General features: G+C 43.5%; 1 protein-coding gene across 1 annotated transcript in view; it reads right to left on the bottom strand.

Moving 5' to 3' along the window:
- Positions 1–24,228, bottom strand: part of DBX2 (developing brain homeobox 2) — a 34,006-nt gene that overhangs the window by 7,779 nt on the left and 1,999 nt on the right. Inside the window, 2 exon segments of the mRNA XM_084751532.1 lie at positions 2,908–3,095; positions 10,284–10,379. Coding sequence (XP_084607658.1) covers positions 2,908–3,095; positions 10,284–10,379 — 284 coding nt within the window.

Genomic DNA, 24,228 nt, shown 5'->3' with positions numbered 1-24,228 from the left:
TCTGATGCCTCCCTTTGGATTCCTGTCCCCTGACTGGGCTGCCGTGTCTGGCCTCAGTGGGAGAGGATGTGACTAGTTCTGCATCAGCTTAATATGCCAGGGAGGGTTGGTACTCATGGGGGGACCCCTGCTGCTTCTCTAAGGAGAAGGGGAGGGAAGAATGGGGGGGTGAGCATGCGAGGGCACGGGCTTAGAGGAGAGGAAGAGGGCTGCAATCGGGGTATAAAGCGAATAGATAAATAAATTACAAAAATAAATGGCTGTGGGATTGGATATCACGTGTCTCTGTAGAGGGCTGCACATATTGTGATGGCCACACTTGATCTGCACACAGCACCTCCTCCCATCTCTCAGCATCTGCGTCAAGATGATAACCATGGGCTCTCCAAAATCCTGACCTGCGTATTTTCTCCTTTCTGAAAACAGGTCTTCACACCCACGTCGGTGGCACCCGAGCCAGGCCCACTGAGGCCCCTGCCACCCTCGCTCAGTTGCACCCATCATGGCCGGTCTGCCACCTGACTTCCTAGAGTTTGAAAATCATGACAAGGGTGCCACCTCCGGACATGGGAAGTGTCCAAGTCTGCAGCTCTGTACCAGCTTCACAGGTTACTGGTCTAGGTCTCCTACTGGTCTCGCTCACCAAAGCAAGGCCCCCTAATGTTGCTATCTAACATCTACTAGGTAAGTAACTTCCTCGGATGCCAAGAGTGTGACGGCCAGCCCAGGACAGATAGAGTTACAAAGAAAGTAGACCCTGGAGATATAGCTACTGGTATATTCATGAACAGAGCTGCCCTGAGATGCATCAAATTCGGAGCAATCAATTAAGGTTATAGACTCACCACCCTTTGCCACACCACAGGCTGCTACCTACTGCTAGAAAGTTCTGAGGGTGGCATGGAAGCTTGTGGAACAAACGATTTCCTCAGGAAATAAAATCAAGGGAAAGGGGCACTTCGCACACTAGGACATGTTTGAGATAGCGTCTTCTACACTTTTGGCGCCTTTGTGTCAATTCAAAATATCCTGTTGGGAGTGGGCCTATTTGGAAAGTGGAGTGCCTGTTGTGTTTCTATTGCTACCATCACCATCCCCTTTTTTATGTTAACTTGACACACGTTACAGTCGTCTGCGAAGAAGGAGCCTCAATGCCGCCATAAGATCAGGCTGTAGGCAAGCATGTAGGGCTTCTTACTTAGTGATTGATGAGGAAGGCAGAGCCCATTGTGGGTTGGGCCATGCCTGGGCTAGTGGTTCTGGGTTCTATAAGAAAGCAGGCTGAGCAAGGCATGGTGAGCAAGGCAGTAAGCAGGTCCCTGGCCTATATGTGGTACTGTCCTGACTTCTTTCAATGGTGAACAGAGATATGGAAACATAAGCCAAACCAACCCTTTCCTTCCCAAGTTGCTTTGGTCATGCTGGATCATCACAGCAGTGGTAATCCTAACTAAAACACCCTTGTATGTGGACACCCACATAGCCGCAGATGGTGGCCCAAGGTTAAGGAAGCCACAAATTCCACATTAGGTTTCCTGGGTTAGAAACCTAGACTCTGAACAGCTTCACCACATGACACTGGACCTGCACTCAGTCGTCTGCATTTCTTCATCTGGAAAATGGGCAGGATTGCAGTGGATGGGGGTGCTTATGCAGAAGATGAAATAGAAACTGCTGGTAGTGTTCTATGGGCCATCGGCCATCGGCCATCTTGGAAAAAGTCTGTGCTCTCAAAACTTGCATTCACAACTGTGTAGGACATTAGTGAACAAGAAAAGTGCGGATGCCTGCAGACATGAAACAGGCAGAAAAACAAAGCCCATCAGAAGTGTCCAGGAGCCTCACATACTCTCTCTGAATTTGGACAGAAAGTGAAAAGAAATACAGAAAAAATTTAGTACTGCTTTTGAAGGTAATGTATATACACATATGTGTGTATATACATATGTATCCAAACACATACACATACATGTGTGTGTATGCTGAGTACACAATATAACTGAATGACGTGGCTTTGCTGTGACCAGGTGTGACGACCCAACGTCACCTTGTATTTGGATAAAATTTTAATTCCCCTGAATATTTTTTTAAAACTGTTTTCTAGGAAGTATTTGGTGTTGGCATCCGGCACAATATCAGATAGTTATACAACGTTTAAAATCGTAGGTGCTGGGGTTTTTGTTTTTTGTTTTTTTTTTCTCTAGAAGCCTGAATACTTTGACTTTCAGACAGTCGTCTGTATGTTCTAGATGCTCTGGTGTTTGCAATAAGGATTCCATACTGTGAGAGATTGTCCTATATAGATGACTTAGAGGTGGCCATGTTGTCAGTCCTGGGATGCCAAGACAAAGACGTCTGAGAAAAAAGAAGGTGCTGTAGAGTTGACACTGAGTTATGAAAGATGAAGCCTGTCGCAGCTTAGGATGCAAATGAAGCTATGGGCCTTTGAAGGTTGACTGGACGCGGATAGCTACTTTGTACTTACTCTCTTTTCACACAGGGCTTCACTTAAATCTCCCCAATTCACATCAGCCTTGGGGTTCATCAAAGTTAACAGACCAAATGATAAATATCTAGGCTCTCCAGAGATGGTTTAGGAAAAGGGGTGAGTGACTTATATATGCACCCCTTGGTATTTCCCTTCATTTCAAAAAAAGTGAATTCTGTAGCTCAGCCTTGTCATCTAGGTGTGTGTGTGTGTGTGTGTGTGTGTGTGTGTGTGTGTGTGTGTGTGTCTCCCCACAGAGGACTTGTCCCATGTGTCTCCACCTACTGAAAATTCAGAACAAACACTTCAGAACACTTTGGGGCCCAAGCCTAGCACAAGACACATTTGCTGAAAGGACAAACTTCATCACACCCCTGATGAAATTCGGAGTAGGAGGCAGCTTCCTCCTCACTGGGTACCTGTGATTCCTTCAGTCCCAAGCTGACAGCGAGTTTCCTTCGGTCTGTTTTGCTGATGTATTTCTGCTTCTGAAACATTTTCTCCAGAGCCTTTCTCTGGTCCTCCGAGAACACAGCTCTTCTTAAAATCCCCCTTCGAGTTTTGGAATGGGAGTCCTGGGTCAGCAGAGGCGGCCTTTGCTCTTCTCCTGGCAGAGAGGAGAAATCCAAAAGGGCACAAGGTTAGAGAAGAGAAACTCTTTGACTCTCAGGACAGCCGGTACCTCACAGCCGGAGCAGTGGCAGACTGTCCTCCCTACAACGAGAGCTACGCTGAATAAGCTGTCTAGGTCATGGCCTTCATTGAGGACCTGATAAAATGCTGATCACGAAAGGATGCTCCAAGGGCTCAAGGAAATAGCACAAAACTGGCTCAATGTCCAGCCCTAATCAAGGGTCCCATGAATCTGCTTCCCCCTTGGTAGCTCATCTTACATGGACCATAATTAGGCCACACTGACCATTCCCAAAGTTCTTGGAGTGATGCAGGTCCAATTCTATGCAAAGAACACAGAGCTCAGATGCCACCCAGACACTCTCAGTTCTGCCAGGCTCTTTCCTCCACATTTTGGCACCCTTGATTTATAACTGCATCTAATCTAACAGTGTTAGCCCAAAGTAATAAAAACTAGGAGAGAATGGCAGCTATCCAAAGAGATGAATAAGCTATCCAACTGATAAAATCTTGAGTAACCTTTAAAGATGAAGAATAAGGACAGACAGCAACAAAGAAAGGACTACAAGTGACGTTTCAAAACATGGCAGCTAGACATGCGCCCGTGCTTACATCAAGGAAAAAGTGCCAAGGAGAAGAGACTAAAAGGACCAAAGAGAACACTACCATGGGTGATCACAGAAAGACAGATGTAAAATTCATGCCCACTGTCCACAGTTTAGACTCAGATCTCTTTCCCAGTGGGGAACAACTTGGCTGCTGCACAGGCATTGAGTGAGAGCTGAAGATGGGTCGTACTTGTCCTTAAGGTGCCGACAGTTGATGAGGAGAGGCTCAAGGGTTCTGACAGTGAGATGACCACATGACTACCACAGACAGCACAGAGCAACAGTCAGAGCAGAAGAGGCTATGGACAACATAAAAACAGTCACAGAGTGGGAGGCCAATGAGGCAATCCCCAGAAGAGGAACTTCAGAACAGCAATGTCAGGAGGGAGGCAGGGGCATGACGCCAGGTGAAGGCAGCTTTGAAGGAGCTACGGCAAGGAGTGACTCACAGCCTGGTGTTTCCTGTGTGCAGTGTGTGGCTGAGAAGAACACAGAAGATAATAGGGAAAGTAGATTAGAGCCGAGGGTGTGTGTGAAATAAGCTTAGAAAATAGTTTCATCAGCGAGACCTTGCTCAAAGATAGGATGAACCCAGCCCTACAGAGAGGTAAATATTTTTTATTTAATAAAAAGCTTCTACATTTAATATGCAAAGTAAATTTATAGACTACAAAGGTAATAAAAAAAACCCTGAACTTTCCCCTAATAGAGTTGGACCTGAGGGTTCTGATTTTATTCACTTTTAACTCGTATGCCAAGTTCTAGATCTTAATGTGATGGGGAAATGACATTCATTCAAATATCCCTAAAGCCTTTGGTAGAAGTCTAACAAGCTATTATTAGGTTTAAAAAAACCAGACTCCCGAGAATATATAGATGCATTTTCCAACACTGTGGGGGGGCATGGTCTGAAACCAAGCCTTGTCCTATGAAGAACAAACCTCCTGGACTCATAACCAAGTTTGAGTATTAACTTCTGGGCCCACTTCCTCAGGTTTTGGTGCCCTAAAATGAGCAGCAGCAACCAGCGAACAAGCAAAACCTACAGCAAAGAATGCTATATCCTTCGTGTCTTTCCCATGTGTCTATCCCATTGGTGCCCTGCCCCCTTCCACACACCCACGTCCCATACCCAATCTCACACACGTATCATTTCACCATGGTGACTGGACACAACCCTTTCCCATTAACCACGCACCAGGAATCCATGCGAGGTTTAGCCTCTCCGGCTTCCTGACCCCCCACCCTTGGAACAACCCTGTGCCTATTGCCACAGGAAGCCCTAACTAGGCTTCTTCAGGGACACATGTTCCCTAAGCCCCTAACCACCAATATTCCCTGGGCTTACAAGTAGGTGAAAATGCAGAGGAGAAAGGATAGAATAGCAAACATAAGCACTCAGGCCGGCTGTTACAGAGAAGTATGGGCCAGTAATCCATGGAGGCTGTTCTATATTTTAAGTTTGGATCCACTTGCTAGGAGGAACAAGCAATCACTATAGCAACCTTTGGGGGGGGGGCAGAGTTCCTGTGCCATCTAACCTTGCCATATTTCATCCCAATCTCTGTTCCCAGTGTGAATCACACAGCCCAGCCCACTTCTAAGAAGGCCTGTTTAGTTTCCAGATCAAAAAAAAATCCATAGACTGTTTCTTCCCCATCCCACACCCAAGGCTTTGTGAGGAAGGTGAAGACACCAGTATAGGGATCAGCACTGAACCTAGACCACTTCAGACTCTTGGTGAAAATGCAGGATTCTCTCAGAGTAACTGAGGCCACCACCAGTCCTTTGAGGAAGAAGACTCTTTCACCCTTCTAATGGACTCAGTGGGGTCTCAGATCTGGAGGAGAGAGAGGCCATTTGTTTGGCCCAGGCCTCTCAACAGGCCAGCTTAAACACCAATATCTTCCATGTACCATTTCTTCAAATTTTACTATTTCAGTCTGAAATCTGTCTCCTGATGCCAGTTTTCCTCTGCTGAGGATGGGGTGTTATCTGCAGGCCTGCGTCTTCCTGCAGCACTGTCACTAACAGTTACAACTGCTCATCCCCCACTTCCAGAGGTTTCTATCCCATGATCTCTTCCATGAAGAGATTCCAGAGCGCTATGTAAATATGCATGTGTGCATCTGTGGGTATTTGCCTATGTGTGCCTGGGTTTCTGTAGTTTGTATAGATCTGTCTGTCCTGTCCCAGTAGAATCCAAAAACTATCCTCATCCATCCATACCATCCAGGACTTGGCCTTAAGATTCTATTCAATTTAGACCCTTCTTCACCAAGTTAGGTGTGGAGGACGGTAGAGGTCTTTCACTAGCTGACTTCCTCTTAGCTTGGGTTTTACATGAAAGTCTATTGAATGGGCCTGAAAAGGGTCTCCCGAACCAAACGTCTATGGGCAGGCAATCTGAGCCTCTCGGAGTCTAGTAGGCATGCGGTCTCCTCTTCTGCAGAGCCTATGGCTAAAGCACACCGGGCATCCTGGTGACACTCTGCAGGCACACTGAGATGGCATTGCACTATTTCCCCCTTTGCTCTGTCCAGTCCGTCCTACCCTCTGCACTTGTGCACTCTCTTAGGGAACGAAAAAAACAAGGATTTTATGAGCAGCCCTGCATACAACATCGTATCTCCACGTGATCCACAGCAGATGGTTTATACACAGTAGCCCACAGGCCTGAGAAGACCCCAGCGTTACTACCGCACCTTAGGAATGGAACGCTGATACTGTCCCTGCCTCCCTAGAGCTTTGAATAGAGGCATCAACGTGGAAAGACTATTGTTTTATTGTTTTGAGTCTCTGAATCCTCAAACATTCCTCTTGGTTGACCGAATGTCATTTATCTGTGCAACACCGCTCCATCACATTTGAGAAGTCAATACCTGTATTCCAGCAACCCACAATCTCAATTATCTTCTAAGCAATATAATTGAGCTTCTTTCTAAATTATAAAAAACAACAACAACAACAACACTGTAATGCTATATCACTCCAAAGATCTTAGAATGGTTAAATTAATTTTGTGTGTGTGTGTGTGTGTGTGTGTGTGTGTGTGTGTATAGTTGATATTTGATATTTGTGTGCATATATGTGTCGAGATTGCATTCAGTCTCTCCTAGGTTTCCACAGCCCTGGTCAGTTTCCCCAGAGTACCCATCACTCCAGCTGAGGGCAGTAAAACCAATACCCAGGTCAGGCAGCAACAATATAAACTGGAGCATTACCCATCTTTGAAACTGAGGCCCGCCCCCCAGAGCCAACCTACATTCACCCCGTGAAATGGATGCACGTTTCTGCTGCCTTCCACACAGCGCTGTACCCAGCCTTGGAGGGGACAATAATGAGCTGGAAATGTCAAGTGGGAGTGCATCTCCCAGGAAAAGCCAGAGCAGGGTGTCCTGATAGCAGCAGGTCTCCTCTGTTCAGACTTACATAAAGTTGGTTCCGAATTGAAGTTCTGTCTTCTAGGGCACAAAATTCTTGAAAGGTCAAGTTGAGTACGGTACTCAAAGACAAAATGAAATAATTATCTAATTAACTCAATTTGCTAGCCTACCTAATTAAGGTCTCAATTTTTAAAGGTAGCTTAAAAAAAAAAAGTCATTGTCTACACCATTTCCACAACTTGCCTTTTCCATTTTAGCTGAGAAATGTGTTATTTTTGAAAATAAGTTTATGAGTGCAATATCAAAGATTTTTTCTGTGCAATGCTTTAGGGGGGCCAGATTTTACCAGTGCTTTTCAATTTTCTCTGCTGCTCTCAATGTCTTAGCGTTGTGCCTATTAAACTGTTTACTGCATGTGAAATGGGCACCGGGTGAGTGATGACTTCCACATTTTGCAACAAGAAGTCAACCCCAAATCTGAGAAGTCAAGAAAACTCCAATGGACATTGAACAAATGCATCATTTTAGGAATTGAAAATGGCTTTCACTTGTCTAGCTACAAATGTGCTGACCCAATCCTGAGCTTTGGGAAAGAGTGGAGTCAACATTGTGCGGCCATCAATTTCATCACTTGTTAAAATCTTTGGTATAAACCTTACTTTTGGCTGTCCAAGTGGAAACTTAGCACAAGATTACTTGAACAGTTCATTTGCTTTCTCTCTCTCTCTCTCTCTCTCTCTCTTTTTCTGCAATGGAAAGTAATTTAGCAACTTGGACATAAACACTTATTATTTTTTAAAAAAAGAAAATCTAGTAAATTCCTTTAGTGAAAAAGCATTGCAGATGTAAAGCTCATTAGCTACACCCTGGTTATCACAATTGTTTGTGTAGAATTCTTTATGGACATCAAGATGGCACCATATTACTAGCTGTCGCCAATGTGAATGAACACTATTAACAGGAAAATAAGAAATTGATTTCAGAGTTATAACTAATATTGTGACATGGCACCATTTATTAAAAACACATGTAGGCTCTCTAAATGGTCTTAAGAGGCCAAAATTAAGAGGGCAGACAAGTCAAGGGCAGCATTTTCTACCCTTGATCTGAACTGCACTGATCTTTCAAGCCATGTGTTTATTTTTTTTTCCAAGATAAACAGAAGGCTCCAAGCCCCGAGGGCTGAGCGTCATCTACAACAGCTATGCAGAGGGCACTGGGTGTGAAGGACTGAGAAATAATGAGAGAAAAAGCGACCTGCTTAAAATAATCATTCGAGCTCTTGAGAAGATGACGCGCTCTATTAAACCACCCCAATGCTTCCTTTTTTTTTTTTCTTTCCTAGTTATTAAACTGGCCCAAACTTTTATGGGTTGGAGACTCTTAAAACACTGTTGTAAAATAAATACACAGCACCGCCATGTATACCCACATCCCTGGGCATCCCCGTTACAGGAGACTTCTGTACCTACTCCCACACACCTGAAGTGTAGCACTAGCAAACCCCTGAGGTAAAGGATATCAAGTAAGTGAAACTAAGTGTGTGACATCTTTAACGGACAGAGATGCCGCTGGGGTGAGGTTTTAAGCTTCTCAGCTTGAGCATCTCTTCCAGGCATCTTTCCCTGCCACTCTACTATCTGGTGACAAATGGTGCCTTGATTTGCACAAGTTTTCAATCGCCCTCATAGAGAGGACCACCTTGAAGGAGCGAGTAAAAGGTTTAGTCATGGTTTCTGTATCACTATTCAAATGCAATGCATTCTAGTTAAATCGACAATTAATAGGTCACTGCCAAAATAGCAGTGTATCGGTCCTGGTTAATAAACAATCCCCACAGTTGATAATGGGCCCTGTGTATTCAGCAAGTCCCTATATACACTCCGCTCAGCAACTGAAATCCCCTTTCAGGTGGACAGGGCTATATGGGAAGATGAGCTAGAATGAGTCTATAAAAGTCAGTTTCATTCACTGCTTTATTTTTCAGTCAAGGGCTTTAAATGGTGTCCAGAAATTCACTTGGAATGTGAAGCAGGAGAGAAGACTGACACACAGAGCCTGGCTTTATGACCACACAAAAGGACAAATGACCCTTGCCCAAGCCCTCTCGCTGTGAAATGGTCCCTAAAGTTCATCTGCAGAGTGAAAAATTGTGGTGAGGTCGCGTGTGGATGAGTCCAGCAAAAGTGAGGATTGGTCACGGGTCTGTCACCCATTGTAGCCACATCCCAGCCGTGTAAAGTGCTCTGTGGGAAAGTATCAGCCTCCTAAAGAGAAGCCCAGAAGCCTGGCAGCTCATTAAACAGCAGCATTTGCTGCCTCGCTTGTCGGGAGTCATTCTGTGTGGCAACTGCTCTCCTGAAACATCCATAAAACACATGAACACATATGGGGCTGTGGGGGCCGAAAACATCCCTGGGGCAGTGGCTTGGGACTTGCCTCTCTCCGCTTTCACCTGGCATGGCTGAATATCTGTGTAAGTGCCTCCTCACACGCTTCGCCTCCACTGTCTGGGTCACTCTGACACTCATTCTCTGCCTATAGACTTTACTGACATCCCAAGTCACCTGCGTGCACGACAGAGTATGGGCACCCTGCAGCTCTGCTCAGCGTCTCCTCTTCTTTCCCAGACACAAATGAATTTTGCTTTTATAACGTTTAAAAGAACATTTCCTACAATCCTGGCCAGCTCCCTTCAGGATGACAGAGACAACAGTATACCTCCTTTTACGACACGGAGTTTCTAATTATTTTCTAGACCTGCGGTTTTCCCCCCCCTCGGAGTCGTTTTAAGCCAAAGGGAAACACCGCACAGCGCACTCTCCTCACCCGCTTTCCTTTTTCTCCCTTTCTCTAATGCAGTGTGGCTACAGGTTTCAGAAAGAGCCAAACTGGTCCCTCTGAGAACTTTTATGTCAACTGGAAAAACAAGTCCTCGCCTTGGCGTGTCAGCTCCGGGCTTACTGTCGCCGAAAACCGGCTCACAATCGCTCCCTGTGCCGAGGTTGGATACCTCTGGAAACCTCCTGAATAGGGTCGCTGGGATTTTTAGTGAGGAATTAGCTCCTTGCCACTGCACTGCCAATTAGCTTTCCCTGAGCACATTAAACCCTGCTGCTTTGGTTTACAGAGTAACTGAGGCATTGCAGATGAAGCATTAAAACTTACTTGAAAAAGCTGTGGGGGAGGCAGGGCGCCTGCAGGACCCACCGCAGCACGCAGAGTAGAATGGCGGGGCGCTCAGAAGAAAAGGTTTGGAAGGCACTGCAGAGAAAGCATTGATCTCATTGATTAACCATTTCTTTCACACAATATTCCAAACTCCAGCTTCCCCCAAGGCCCTGAGTGAAAGGGCCCCATTGCCGAACCTTCCCTCAGTTCTAACTTGTACTGAAATTAAAGTCATTTTAAACTGTCAAGGTTCTTGCCAACTACTTTTCCTCAGGATTTGGAAGCCGTGGTGGAAAGACTCAAGCCAGCGTGGTTGTAATTACAAATAATGAATACCGACTGTTCCTTTATACAAGGCACACTAGAGTAATAGGATGCAAGGAGCATCGGCGATGATGGGCGCGCCTGCATCCGCCCTGGCCAACATGGCAGCTTCTGGCCAAAGGCGATTGCCAAGCTCAAATCCATCTAGCTTGAGTAGGTACTGAACCTTCAGACGAAATTAATTTAAATTTAAAGAGACTCCTGTGGCTAAGGATTACAATATTAAATGGCATGGTTCTAAACTTTCTACTTACCGAGAAACAGTTTAAATTTGTTTTTTTTTTTAAAGAGAGATTATATCACTTTTGTGTTCGTTTTCAGGTTATATGAAAGATGTGGCGGTTAGCTGGACCCTCAAATGGTAAGAGGAGCTAATTTACTGAGCAGTTCCATAATGAAAGCACTGTTTCTGATCCCAGCCACTTGTTTTAAAGAATTTACAAACAGTCACATTGCCTCTCAAGGTGAATCTAGCTGCCAGAAAGCATTTCGCACTGTAGTGAGTCGCCCTTAGTCCTGTCCTGATCAGCTTATTCGAACACATGATGTTCGTGGGACCCTGAAGGGATGTGGGAAGGAGACCTAACTAAATGTCAAAATAATCATGAGGATTTTTTTTAAATTATCATATGTTGTTCTGATATTTTGGCTACACCATCAGAGATAATAATAATAATTTTATTTAAGTATAGTATATAAGAGAAATTTTGAGCTCCATTCCTCACTCCATAGAAACACAGCTATGAAGACCATCGTTGACAGTAATAGCTGTTGCTATTGAGAAGTACGTGCCAATCCTGGCTAAATGCCTTCGACACACCATGTCCCTTAATAACACGCATTTAATACAGTATAAATATGGATCACGATTCCTGGAAGTGGACACCTGTTTTCACCATGACATACATGGCAGCGTTGCCTGACATTTTGTAATCATATTTTTAATAGTTGAACAAATGGTCTTTGAAATGGAGAGCAGAAAGCTTCCCTGCCCTTCTCAGGGATAAAACATTAACCTTGCTCTGCTCCCCAGAACACTCACAAATCTGTTGAGACCAATGACCTTGAAATCTAAGCCTCAACCTGGACATAAGTATTTTTATTGTCTTCTCCTATCTTCACGTGGCAGCATCTCTCCTTTTCTTAGCCGCGCCAGGTAATCTTATTTTGATATACCTACACACTTTTTTTTTTAAAGAATATGTCATGTTCAGACTTGCACTCTTAAATCAAAAAGCATGTAGTTATTTTACACAATTTATTTTTAAAGGTATGATAAAACAAGTAGATTAACCAAGAAAAATATTTATGGTATTTGTAAAAATCCAAAAGGCCTCAAAATTGTAAACTAGTTAAAATCCCAGTATCTACCCTCCCATCACACAGTGTTGAGATGTCAGTAGTATTGCTTTTACTTATTTAATATCTGAATTTCTAAAAAAAAAAAAAAACCAACCAACAAAAACTGTTTTAATGCTGTTTTGAACATTGGTAACTAAGCAAAAAGGATGACACGATAAATTATTTTAGTTTTCCAAAATTAATGAAAGAAGTAGCTTCAATTCTATTATGAACCTATTCTCATGTTGACCGTACAACCATCACAGGCATGATCATTTTACTTGAATTTTACATATTATATCATAAGGACACTCCATGAAATCTTAACAATGTGGTCACCTAAACAAGGCCTGCACAAGGACACCAGTTGACTTCCCGACACAGATGGGACAATCCCACAAGGCCCCACCCTCAGGCGAAGAGATACAGGCAAGTGGCAGCAGCTAAGAGAGAGGGGAAGTAAGTCTTCCTGAGGGACAAGCTGCTTGGTACACTGTGCAGTCCCAAGTGGACAGCCTTGAACACGCATACACACATATAAGCTACAGCAAGGGGACTCAGTCTACGTGCGTAAAGAAGAGGCTGTGAGGTTGTAGTATGCTCGGAGGATGTGGGAGTAGCCGAAGGCAGAGAATGCGGGTTGGAAATGATGTAAATACAGTATCCATGTATGAAAACTTCAACACAAGAAAGTTAAAGAGGAGAAGCGACTTTTCGGGTGGATTACATTTCCATTGCCAATGTGGATATAATGAAGTTGCATCTTTGAGTTTATTTTTTTATTTTATTTTATTTTTTTTTTAGCATTTCTATTAGCTTGTTGCACCTCCAAAATGAGTGTTCTTTACATAATTAGTCATGGTTATTGGGTTTTTTTAGGCTCCTCTTTGTTTTTATAGGTAGGGAGAAAAGATTCAACAATGCGGCAAGTACATGTATGAAGTTAAACATTTCCACGTTATCTGGAAGCACTGATCCTGTGTACATCCATCTGGGGTTTGTTCAAGTATAGAGCATAGATGGTTATACACCAGTTATAGCACGAAGCAAAGCAAGGCATATAAGTAAAGGGTATGTTTCCCTATTTAAACAAAATGTTTCCCAGTCTGAGGCTAGGGCCCTAACAATAGAAAAATGATGGATTTTAAAAACTATCGAGGCTGATGGATCTGGACCCAGGGTGTCCTGCACGGACTGATACACCAACCAAGGACAGTGCAAGCAGAAGACTTAGACCCCACTGTTCGGGTGTAGCCAATGGACAGCTCATTCTTCACACGGGGGAGGAGGTGGGTAGAGGGGGGCTGCCTCTGACAAGATCTCTGGTGCCCAGGATTTGATCACTCCTCCTTGGCGGAGAGGCCCTGTGGGAACACAGAGGAGTGGGCTGCAGACTGTCCAGATGAGACCTGATGGGCTGTGGTCAGTCAGTGTGGGAAGAGGACCCCCCCCACACACACACCTGTCAGAGGTCTAGGGGAGGGGAATAGATCAGAGAGGTGGGGAGGGTGGGAACAGGGAGACAAGAGTGAGGGGATTACAATCCAGATGTAATGTGAATAAATTATAGTAACAACACTAGTTTATGTGAGACAAGGCACAATTTAAATTCATGTGTGACAAATGTGGGTTGAAAGCATCTGACCCAATGTTAAGCCAGAAAAGGCTTAATTGAACATTCTGTTATAAAGCCATGCATTGCTCCATTTGAACTTTGTAAACAGAATGACACCAAAAAATCTGTAATTACAGAAGAGTAATCAAAATCTACAGTGATGATTCTAATTGGGGCAACGGAAACTGGCTTCCACATTGTGACATGACTAGGCTGGCAGTTCTATTGTGCAGAATGTTTTTACCTATCTAAGATCATCTCTTACACACACACACACACACACACACACACACACACACATACACACACACACTTACTTAACAGGAGATTAGTCAGCTCCTGATGGCTATACACAAATACACCTTATTTAGGCTAGTTTATGTGGAAATTGCTGTGAAATTACAATTAAGTGCTCCCTTTTTCACATCTGACAGAAGTCAAGTACCAACACATCTGAGCCTGTGGTGGTGAAAGTGCCGAACGGTCACAGGAAACCAACGTTTGAAATAACACAAAGCAGTGTTACACTTTTGATATTTGTAAACAACATACTTTTTTTTTTGAAGCCACGAGTAAAAAAGCAAAGCTGGAGACCGATGAGAGCGGGGGGTTAGGCTGACAGACGTCTGATGACCTTTAAGCCCTTAGCAAGTGCATTGAAGATGCCCTGAAAAGGGCAGGAAAGGGGCGATTTAATCCTGGATACACATTTCAGATTCCGTCACTGATGTCTGTGTGCTGTTATTTGACCACTTATCATGGCCAGTAGCTGTGTGGATGATGTTTGTAGAGTACTTGTCGTCTGCTGGCCCTGGACTGGCCATGATTTTAGCACATTCTCTCTTTTCTCATTGATGTTGCACGTCAAAGCGACAGGCACCTGGAACATATCTGGGCTCTTTCAAAAAAAATGTCAAAAAACAAACAAGATACGCCAGCGTGGTTTCCACATAATGGTTGACTGTTAGCTAAGAGGGTAGGGACGCGACCAGTTACTGGATGAGAGGTGGACTCTAGAAAGTGAAATTATTTCCAGGATTCCCACGAGAGAAAAGCAAATGGCCTCACGTCAGGTTGTACGGCAGCACTTAGTGTGGCTGCCAGGAGGATGTGTCTAATTCCATAGCACACCAACAACCTTCACTTCCTGTTTCTATGGGGAGCTCATAAAGAAAATGAACTTTTGGAGCTAAACTGGACTCTATCTGCATCCCAATAACCCAAGTGAAACATTCACACAGAGACTCAGGAGCCGTCCACACTCTTTAACCCGGTATTCTGCTCACTTGAAGAAACAAACTCACAGCAACATCGACTACTTAGAACTAAGCGCTTACAGCTGACCTAATGATGAAGCTGTACATTGCATTTTAATTAATGAATATTATGTACATGGCTCTGTCAGCAAGTCTCCCTCAGCCCAAGACAGCTATAAGCCTGCTGCAGAAAACGAACTTTCAAACTTGTAGTGTCTCTAGAACATTACATTTTTAATAGCTTTTTTTTTTGTTATTTCCTTCTTCTTTACTGATGGAACGTAACAACGTGAATCTAAACAGGGTGGAAGCAGTTCCTACAAGATGTGGTACCGACTGGCTTGAGATGATGTCTCAGAGAATGGATACAGAAGCTCACCAGTGAGAGCTTGGAACAGCTCCCATGGGTGCACCACAATGTGCGAGGACATTTGAGAGGAAAGGGGCTGGGCCGGGGCGGATCTCACCTCCTAAGCCAAAATATAAAAGCAACCAAACAAAAACTTGTAGGAAAAGCATAATGAGGAATTAAATAATCTCTAACTATTTTTTAAAAATGATATCCTTCAAGTGCCAGGTTCTCGGGCACTTAGAATATAAAGCAATGTAAACTTCGACTTGAAAATAGTACACAGTTGAAGAGACTGTCTAGCCTACTGTGGGCCGAAAGACTTTAAAGGGAGGAAATCCTCTCTCTGGAGCAATCAGGCTCCGTGTGTTGTCACACAGTCAGTTTGAAGCAATCCATTTGTGTGATTCCAGTTGCAAACTTCGCCAGGAAACAAGGAAGTCTGTCCCTTTACCTTTCCGGTCCTCAGGAAACAACAGAAGTGAGCATCTTGGGTTTTGCTTCAAGTTTTTGACAGGCAGAAATGACAGCTCTTCATGTGTAAGGACAGCTCATGAGAAGATAATCCCAATGAAATGCTACTTGCTTGACCCTGGCCTTTAAACCCATGCCAAACATGAGCTACGTTCTATCAAGTGCCAAGTTCTGCACTGCCTGCTAGGTCTACAAAGACAAAAGGGAAACTTCCCATTCCTTGAAGAATTTGCTTTTTGTTTTTGGGGTTTGGGGTAAACTTAGAGAACTGAATCTCCTAGTTTAAAAAAAAATAAAAGGAAAGAGGTCTAAAATTCCAGTATCCCAAATCACTTTTGCTCTATTAAACCTGATGCATCCCCCCAAGAAGATAAAGGTTAAGAATTTCATACAGTTTCCCCCACCAAAGATTCTCAGCTCTGAACACACATTAGAATCATCTGGGATACTACAGTACAAAAACACTGATGCCTGGGCTCCATAGCAACAAGGCTAAATGAGACCTGGTCTATAAGAGGTTCCTTAGATAGAGCCCTGGTTCAAAAACTCCATAGGTGATATAATGTCTAGCCAGGATGACATCACTGAAAAGAATACACAACAATGCCTAGTAGACGGTAGCGCTCAATAGATGTTAGCCTCTCCCCCAACTGGGTCATGTGTAAAAGTGGGGGGGGGCGGTACTGAGACAACATGAGGAAGGAAGCAGTACAGCTCAGACTTCTGCTGAAATATTTAATCAAGCAGCTAGACCCAGTGCCTCCTACACATCTGCCATCTCTGTGCTCTGGAATGTACAAATGAGAGAAAGAGAAGAAGGAAACTATAGTTAGGAGGGCTTGGCTAAGGTTGCCTTTAAGCAAGAAAAACGTCTTTGGAAGTTTGAAAATCCATTGGAAAGCACTCAGAAGGACAAAAGAAGAGAGCGACAGCATAGGAAAGGTCATGTGTACAAAGGAACGGGGTGGGGGTGGGGGGCGTCAAGCAGGTGAGGGACACCAGTCCAGCTGCTGGGACAAGGCTGAAGGAAGGAACAGCACAAAGTAGAGCTGAGAACAGTTCCCAGTAGCTGCTGAGACAGAGGCCTTAATCCCAAAGCAAGTATTTTTATTCTACCTCCAGTCAGTGGGATAATTTGTGTTTCCCCCCCCCCCCCCGACTAGCTTGGTGATGGGACTAGAGCTACATTTGAAAAAATCTCACTGGGCAGTGGTGGCTCAGTGTGGCAAGGGTCCCAAATGCCCAGTCCGGTGACACCACACTGTGGCAACAGGCACTATTAAGTATACATTTAAATCCCTGCACCAACATCGTGATCCAAGATCCATCGGCAAGTCAATTTCCTGCCTTTCCCTCAAGCTGTAGCACACTAGATCCTTGTGACCATCCTGGGAGGTCCATGGCCACTGATTCTGCTGTCTTGTCATGACCCATCACACAGCTCCAAGAAAATTAGATGAATTTGAGGAAGCGTCTTGCTCTTTACACTGTAAAGTAGGCGCTACAGAGAAGAACACTATGAAACAACAGCATCTGTGCTCCCGAGAGCATCACGTCTATGGCGTCTCGCTGAGCTCAAGCTATTTAACACTGTGGTCACTTCTTACATAGGTCTAGTCCAGAGGCTTGGTCCAACACGGCTCGTACTCTTCCCCTTTGGCAGATTTTAAATGGCTACAGTGATCTGATGGCCTCCCTGCTACGGAGAAGTGGAGGCTGTTTGATCTTCTCTGGAACATAAGAAAATGCTCTTGGCCACTTTCTCAATCAAGATGTTGGCAGGGCCACATTTTATGACCTCCAAGACACGCCGTCATGTTTGGTTAGAGGCTCCAGCGTGTCCAGAGGTCCAAAACCACGTGGGCTTGTTTTCTGAATTCTCCCATTTAGAGCCCAGACATCATGCAATAAAAAGGTCAAGACATTAAAGAATCCAAATCTGGATGAAGAGCTCCAGCTGAGCACCCAGGCACCAGCCAATATCGACTGCCAGCTATGTGGGCAGTACCTTGGCCGTGCAGCTCGCAGAGCCTAAGCACCCAGCCACAGCCTCAGGACGTCCTAAGTGAGGAACACTCAGCTGAGCTCAGTCAACCCACAGAAAGTGTGTGTGTGTGTGTGTGTGTGTGTGTGTGTGTGTGTGTGTGTGTGTGTTTAATCTACAAGATGCCAGTGTGGATTCTTTTTTAAAAATAAATTAATTAATTTTATGTAATTAACTAATTAATTTTGGTGTGTAGCTTGCATGTGTGTCTGTGTGAGGGTGTCAGCTCTTGGAGCTACAGACAGTTGAGAACTGCCATGTGGGTGCTGGGACTTGAACCCGGGTCCTCTGGAAGAACAGACAGTGCTCTTAACTGCTGAGCCATCCCCTGATGGGGCTGATAAGATAGAGGAAACTCCCTTCATCTCTTTTCCTGTCTCTTACCAAGGAGCTTTTGAGGCACATGCTTGTAAGCTAAACAGTGATGCTAACCTCTGTTCTCATTTTGAAGCGAGGCCATCTTGAACCACTCTGAACCACACAACCTGTGACACGAAGCACTTGAATCTGACCTTAAAATCACAGGCAGTTGCTTAAGGCTCAGACACTGATATCATCCTTTATAAATATCCCCAACTTGGCCATTTATGCTTTGAATGAAGGGTTGGGAAACTTTGATGGGCCAGAAAGTAACCATGTTGGGCTATGTGAGTCAGGAGGTATGGACCACAACCACTGGGCTTTGATCTGTAATGCAATGCACCGATAGGAAACACGGAAATGCATAGTGTGACGCTGCCCATCCTTTCGAGGTCAGAAAGCCTTCCGGATTTCAGACTCAGTGTAACATCAGAGTAGGTGGATGTGACTCAATCCAGTTTGAGGTAGTCCTCTAGAAACCTGCCGGCAGTCAAGGCTTTATTCTCCGGCAAAGCTACATGAGCTTGAAGAAAAAGAAACTTACTCCAGTGCATATTTTAATTTAGAAAGCATCCAAGGTGTCAAGTTTTAAAGAACAAGAAATTTGAAGACTTCAATAGGATTTGCAAAAATATATCATCGATTCTATTTCCAATGGTTGCTCAGAATCAACAGGATTAAGTATGCCAAGGGCGCCCGCACATATAACAGAAAACAGAAAGTCCCACCCTCTCAGGATTATTTATAAACAAGAAAGCTGTTAAATATTCGGCAATAAACACAAAAGGATCATACTCATTGCCTTCTTTTCTTTCTTCTTTTTCTCCTTTCTTTTTCCTAGATGCTGTAGTTCTGAAACAAAGGTCTGAAAACTCATAGCAGCTTTTTGATCTTTGACTTCAGAAAGAATTTTAGTGCCTTAAGTTTACTGGTCACACAACTCACAAAAATATGGCCCTAATATATTCACAACTAATAGCCAGTTGACAAAAAGGAATAATGCTATTAAAAAGGAAATGAGTTGTGGTAACTTTATATAAAGTGATGAATCGCTCAGCATTGCCAAGTTAAGTACTGGCTGGAGGCTAAAAAGAATGAAAGGTGGAGATTCCATTAAAAGTGGAAACATTACTGTAAGTAAAATAAAGTTCTTTGGAATAAAATATACACGGGCCCAGTAAGCATGTTATATGTTAAGGCAAAAATCCAATTTCTTACTCAGGGTATTTAAAACAGAAGAATGATCCAACAAAGTTTCAAATGAGGATTCTAACAAGCATTCTTAGATAAAAATCATATTGTTTCCATTTGGACTCTGCCTTTTTACTCCTGACAGATGCCAGGTGCCAAGTTTGAGTAAAACCTTGATTGTAGTAACTTAAACATTGTCTACTTTGTTATGTGTATACATAGGCAGGGGCCGGAGGGAGTATGAGTCAGAGAAAACTTGAGGAGTGGGTAATCAAAACTTAAAAAGAGAAGGAGGAGGAGAAGATGAAGAGGAGTTGGGTAGCCTAAGCTTGGCGGTGTACACCTGCAACCTCAGCACCTGTGAGGCTGAGGCAGGAGGAGCATGCGCTCAAAGATAGAAATTGGTACAAAATAGAAAAATTCTCGGTAACACAGAAAGAGTTCCAAGCCAGGGCTATGTTGTGAAATCAAAAGGAATAATATGGATATTCTAAAGTCGTAGGCAATGTCAACAAGGCAAGTTTGCTAGTTAAAAAGATGGGTGGCAGAACCAATAAAATACTACACACTTGAAAAGAGGCGCATGTTTGTTTAAATAGTTTAAGAAAAATTTTCCTTGGGTACAGACAGAAGCTATGCACCGACAGTGGGCCTTTACCGACAAGTCGCCATGGTTTCTACTTGGTTAAGTACAGACATTTTTAACAGAGGTGCCTTCTGGTGAGCATGTGAGAGGGAGAGGCAGCACACTGGGCACAAAGACAAGGGCATCCAACACAAACACCTAAAGAAGAGGGGATGACATACCACAGCCCAGGAACACACAGGGCCCAAGTAAATCCTAGCATCCAGGGAAAGACGGACCACCCTTCATCATCTATCTCCTCAAGTTGCCCAGCACATAGAGCATCCTTACCTGGTGCAGCCATGAACCTTCTTCACTCTTCTTGTGTTTTAAGTAATATGCACACAGTTCTGGGCATTTAAACCACTGTACCTCTTAACCCCTGAAGTCACTGAAGCAGGAAGTACCTGAAAGGGAGAACTAAAACTTGTCTGCTGCATTTATCTCTGCTGTGTTACAAAATAGCAATGGCTCCCATACAAGTTTCCATTAAGATTGCCTTGTTGGAGTAAAGAAGCTCTGGTCCATTGACAGGAAGTGAGCAGGTGCTGAGGTTGGAGGCAACTCAAACACACAAGAACTGTTTCCGGGTCAGATGCTATTTTATAAGGCCTATGTCTTTCTCCAGCCACAATAATAAAGAGCCTGCTAATGCTGTTCGTGATAACGGCTACTCCTTGAATCTGAAGGTATTGATTAACTTGGGGGCTACAGAACAAAAATTTGCTCAGAATTTTTCGTAAGTTATGTACATCATGTATATGTCAACTGCGAAGATGTGCTAAGCAGGTTACAAAACATGTGCATATAATAAGATTATGGATGTTATTCCCAGGAAAGGATGGCAGAGGTGACGCCAGAGCAAAGAGCTGTTCTCATGAGGCCATCACCGTCCCGTTCTGAATCCCATGCTCTCACTGCCCTGGTTCTGCTCAACGTCAATAAACACGATGAGCTGTGGTCAGAGTCAGACTTTAAAGACTTCCGAACCACGCTTCACCAAGCGCTTAAAACAGCTTTATAGAGCCACCCTGTCAGTTGTATCTCAATGAAGGGAGAAGAAAATGCCACCCTGAATGCAAGGCCTAAGTGCAAGCAGGGAAGACAAAGTTAAGAACTAATAGGCCAACAGTTCTCCCGACAGGAAGATAGAGGACACAGTCAGACAACATGTTGAATGTTGACAGTAAAAAGCAACCCCAGATGAGTGACAGGAAAAAAAAAACAGGCACCAAAAACTTGCTTTTCTGGGCTACACAATACAACATCTACATTAAGACAACTTAAAGAATGTTTAGCTCCCTTAACCCAGGATAAAAATTTGCTTTCTCATCCTTTCAAACGCACAATCCTATTAAATGGATTTTCTTCTTTTTTTATTAATTTATTCATATTCCATCTCAATTGTTAGCCCATCCCTTGTACTATTAAATGGATTTAATAAATAGTAAAGTACTTTTGTATCAAATACTTTCTAAATATTTTGTTTTGTTTTGTTTTTCAAGACAGGGTTTCACTGTGTAGCCTTGGCTGTCCTGCACTCCCTTTGTAGACCAGGCTGGCCTCGAACTCACAGCAGATCCGCCTGCCTCTGCCTCCCGGATGTGCTTTCTAAATATTTTTAAGCCAATGTCATTAAAATGCAGTTATTTGTAGCACTTAAATTTGAAGAGAAGTGATGGCACACCACCAATAGGAAAAGTCACGAGACATTCTCATACCTAAGATAAATTCATATTTTTTTCTTTTGTAAATTTCAGGGCCCCTTTTTAAAATATAAATAGACATAAATATTCTGATACACACAGTGTTTTTCAAATGGTGAGAATATTAAGAATATGAACACAAGAGGCAAAACTAAGGACAACTAAATCGTTTTCAACATTTTGCCATTGGAATTAACAATCTGAACTGTCTTATAAGCCTACTTGTCTCATCTGTAAAATAGATAGAATAGCTAAGTGAGTATGCCAATGTGAGCACGAGGGACCAGTCAAGAAGCAGAAAGATGCACTGTTGCATCATTTTAAAGAAGCGGACGATGTATAATGCTGTATCAGAGAGGTGTGGCGGTGTAAGTAAGCGATGTCCCCTACAGCCTCAGATATTTGACAACTTGGTCCCCAGTTGGTGGGGCTGTTTGGGAAGGCTTAGCGGGCACATCTTTGCTGGAGGAAGCGTATCACTCGGGAGGGTATGAGTGGCTTTGAGAACTCATAAGCTTGCTCTGCTTTCAGTTTGTTACCTCTGCTTGGTGTTTGGGGTTGAAATGGGATCTCTCAGCCTCCCTCACTGGCCACTATGCCTGCGTGTTGTCATGCCTCCCCACCAAGATGGACTCTGGTCCCTTTGGAAGAGTAAGCCAAATAAAACACACACACACACACACACACACACACACACACACACACACACACATAAAAGCTTTGAGGCGATGATATTCTAAATATCTTTAATATTTAGAATTTCACTCACAAAGCCCCCTGATCTCCACTAATAAACTATACTAGGATGGAGACATCTTTCTGTCAGATAAAAAGTAGAAGTAACTCTATTCACTGTGTGCTATCAGTAAATGTGTCTCCTTCAAGCCTTCAGAAATGCCCTTTGGTATTGAGAGTTTTAAACTTCAACTGCTTGAGGTAACTGTATTGCTTAGAGCCTCCAACCCCCCCACCACCACACACACATACCAAGTATTCAAATTTGCAGATTCTTGGGGGCTAAGCAATGAAGCTTTACTTTCACCCCTGACCTGGGGTGGAGCCCTTTCTCGGCTAATACTTCTTTCCTGGTTTGCTCTCTTGGTCCGACTCTATGAGGTCCCTTTATCCCTCATTGGCTTCTCACAGACTATGCAAGACTAAGCCAAGGTAGCTGACTGAAAATTGGGGGCATTTTTTTTCTCATTTGGGAGTCTGTACACATTTAAAGGAGCACTTAGGGCACGAACAAAATTAGCAAGTGAAATAATTTTATTATAGAAAACGATTGCCATGCCAACAGCTACCTTCTACGCTACTATGAGGATTAAAGAAGCTAGTCATTGTGAAAATGACCGGTAACTGAGAGCACGGACTGTAACTCCGCAGGGCAGAAACAGTCCCTGCCTCTTCAGTGACTGTGCCAACTGCCCAAACAGAGCTGGCCACGTGACAGACTTCAAGCTTTGCTGAGTGAATGCGATATACAGTATGATTAATAGTACATAACCAAAATAGTAAAGTGGAAGCAAACAGGGGAACAGGTCGTCGATTTTGGACAGTGTGATCTACATAAAGTGACTGTGGTAATTTCTCAGTAGTTCATTTAGACTGGTCAACAAACTAAGGTTGACAAAAAATAAGTCTAGTCAATTTGCTAAAGTTATTTAAATCACATTTTATGATTCCTTCCCAAGCCAATGTATAAGGCAAAGACTCAGAACTAATTCTTAAAGGTTTCAGATTGGAGTCAATTGTAGGATGCTTGCCTACCACGCAAAAGGCACCAGTTCAATCTCCATCACTGATCAAAACCAAACCAAACAAACAACAAAACAACAATGATTCCTCACTGGTTATTTCCAAGAGAGACCTACTGCTAGCTTTGGAAAAGGGAATAGCTCTTCTAAGAAGCATTCAGATGTCAGTCACAGGCTGGGTTGTACCTTGGCACAGCATATACAAGACCGTGAGGTCAGCCCCATGGCCTCACCTGATCTCTAGATGACTCAAAAAGCTACTGTCACTTTACAACCTCACAACTGCTGGAAGAAAGGCTTCCTGCATTTACTAAAACAGGGCATGGAAGTTTAAAGTGGAGGCCGTGTTCAGAAGCCAGCAAGCACTATCTTCTAGATTATAAACACACATGAGTGTAAATCTGATTTTAAGCAGCATATTTGTAGCCATGGATTTGCAGGGAGGCTTCCCCCTCTCTTTAGATTTTTTTTTCCTAGCTTCAAAAGGTGGGTGCTTTCTTCACACACACACACAAAAAGCGTTTGAAACAAAGATTTGCTTGTTCAAATGAAAATTAACCTAGGGGGGAAATGGACTCCTCCGTGAGGGTCAAATAAAACATTTGACAAAACATACACAAACCATGCCCTCTTAATTACCTAAACGTTATTTTATTTTTACATTTGGACACTTGAGTACGTCATACCAGAATGAATATGTTCTTGTAAAATAAATAATGTTGGAAGCCTTTTCTCCATTAATTGAAATACTTAGAGTGAACTGAGCATGTATATGAAATTATTTTGTGGGCTCCTGAGCTGTCCATGTCAATTTGTACTTTGTTTAACCATTGAAAAGTCAACAAAAGTTACAACTAAGTGATTTTGCATGCCTGAAAGTCAATCGCCAGCAGCTTAAGA

Source organism: Acomys minous (genome assembly GCF_964271855.1).
Source record: "Acomys minous genome assembly, chromosome: 12".
Taxonomy (NCBI): Eukaryota; Metazoa; Chordata; class Mammalia; order Rodentia; family Muridae; genus Acomys; species Acomys minous.
This window is presented reverse-complemented; position numbering and strand designations above follow the sequence as displayed.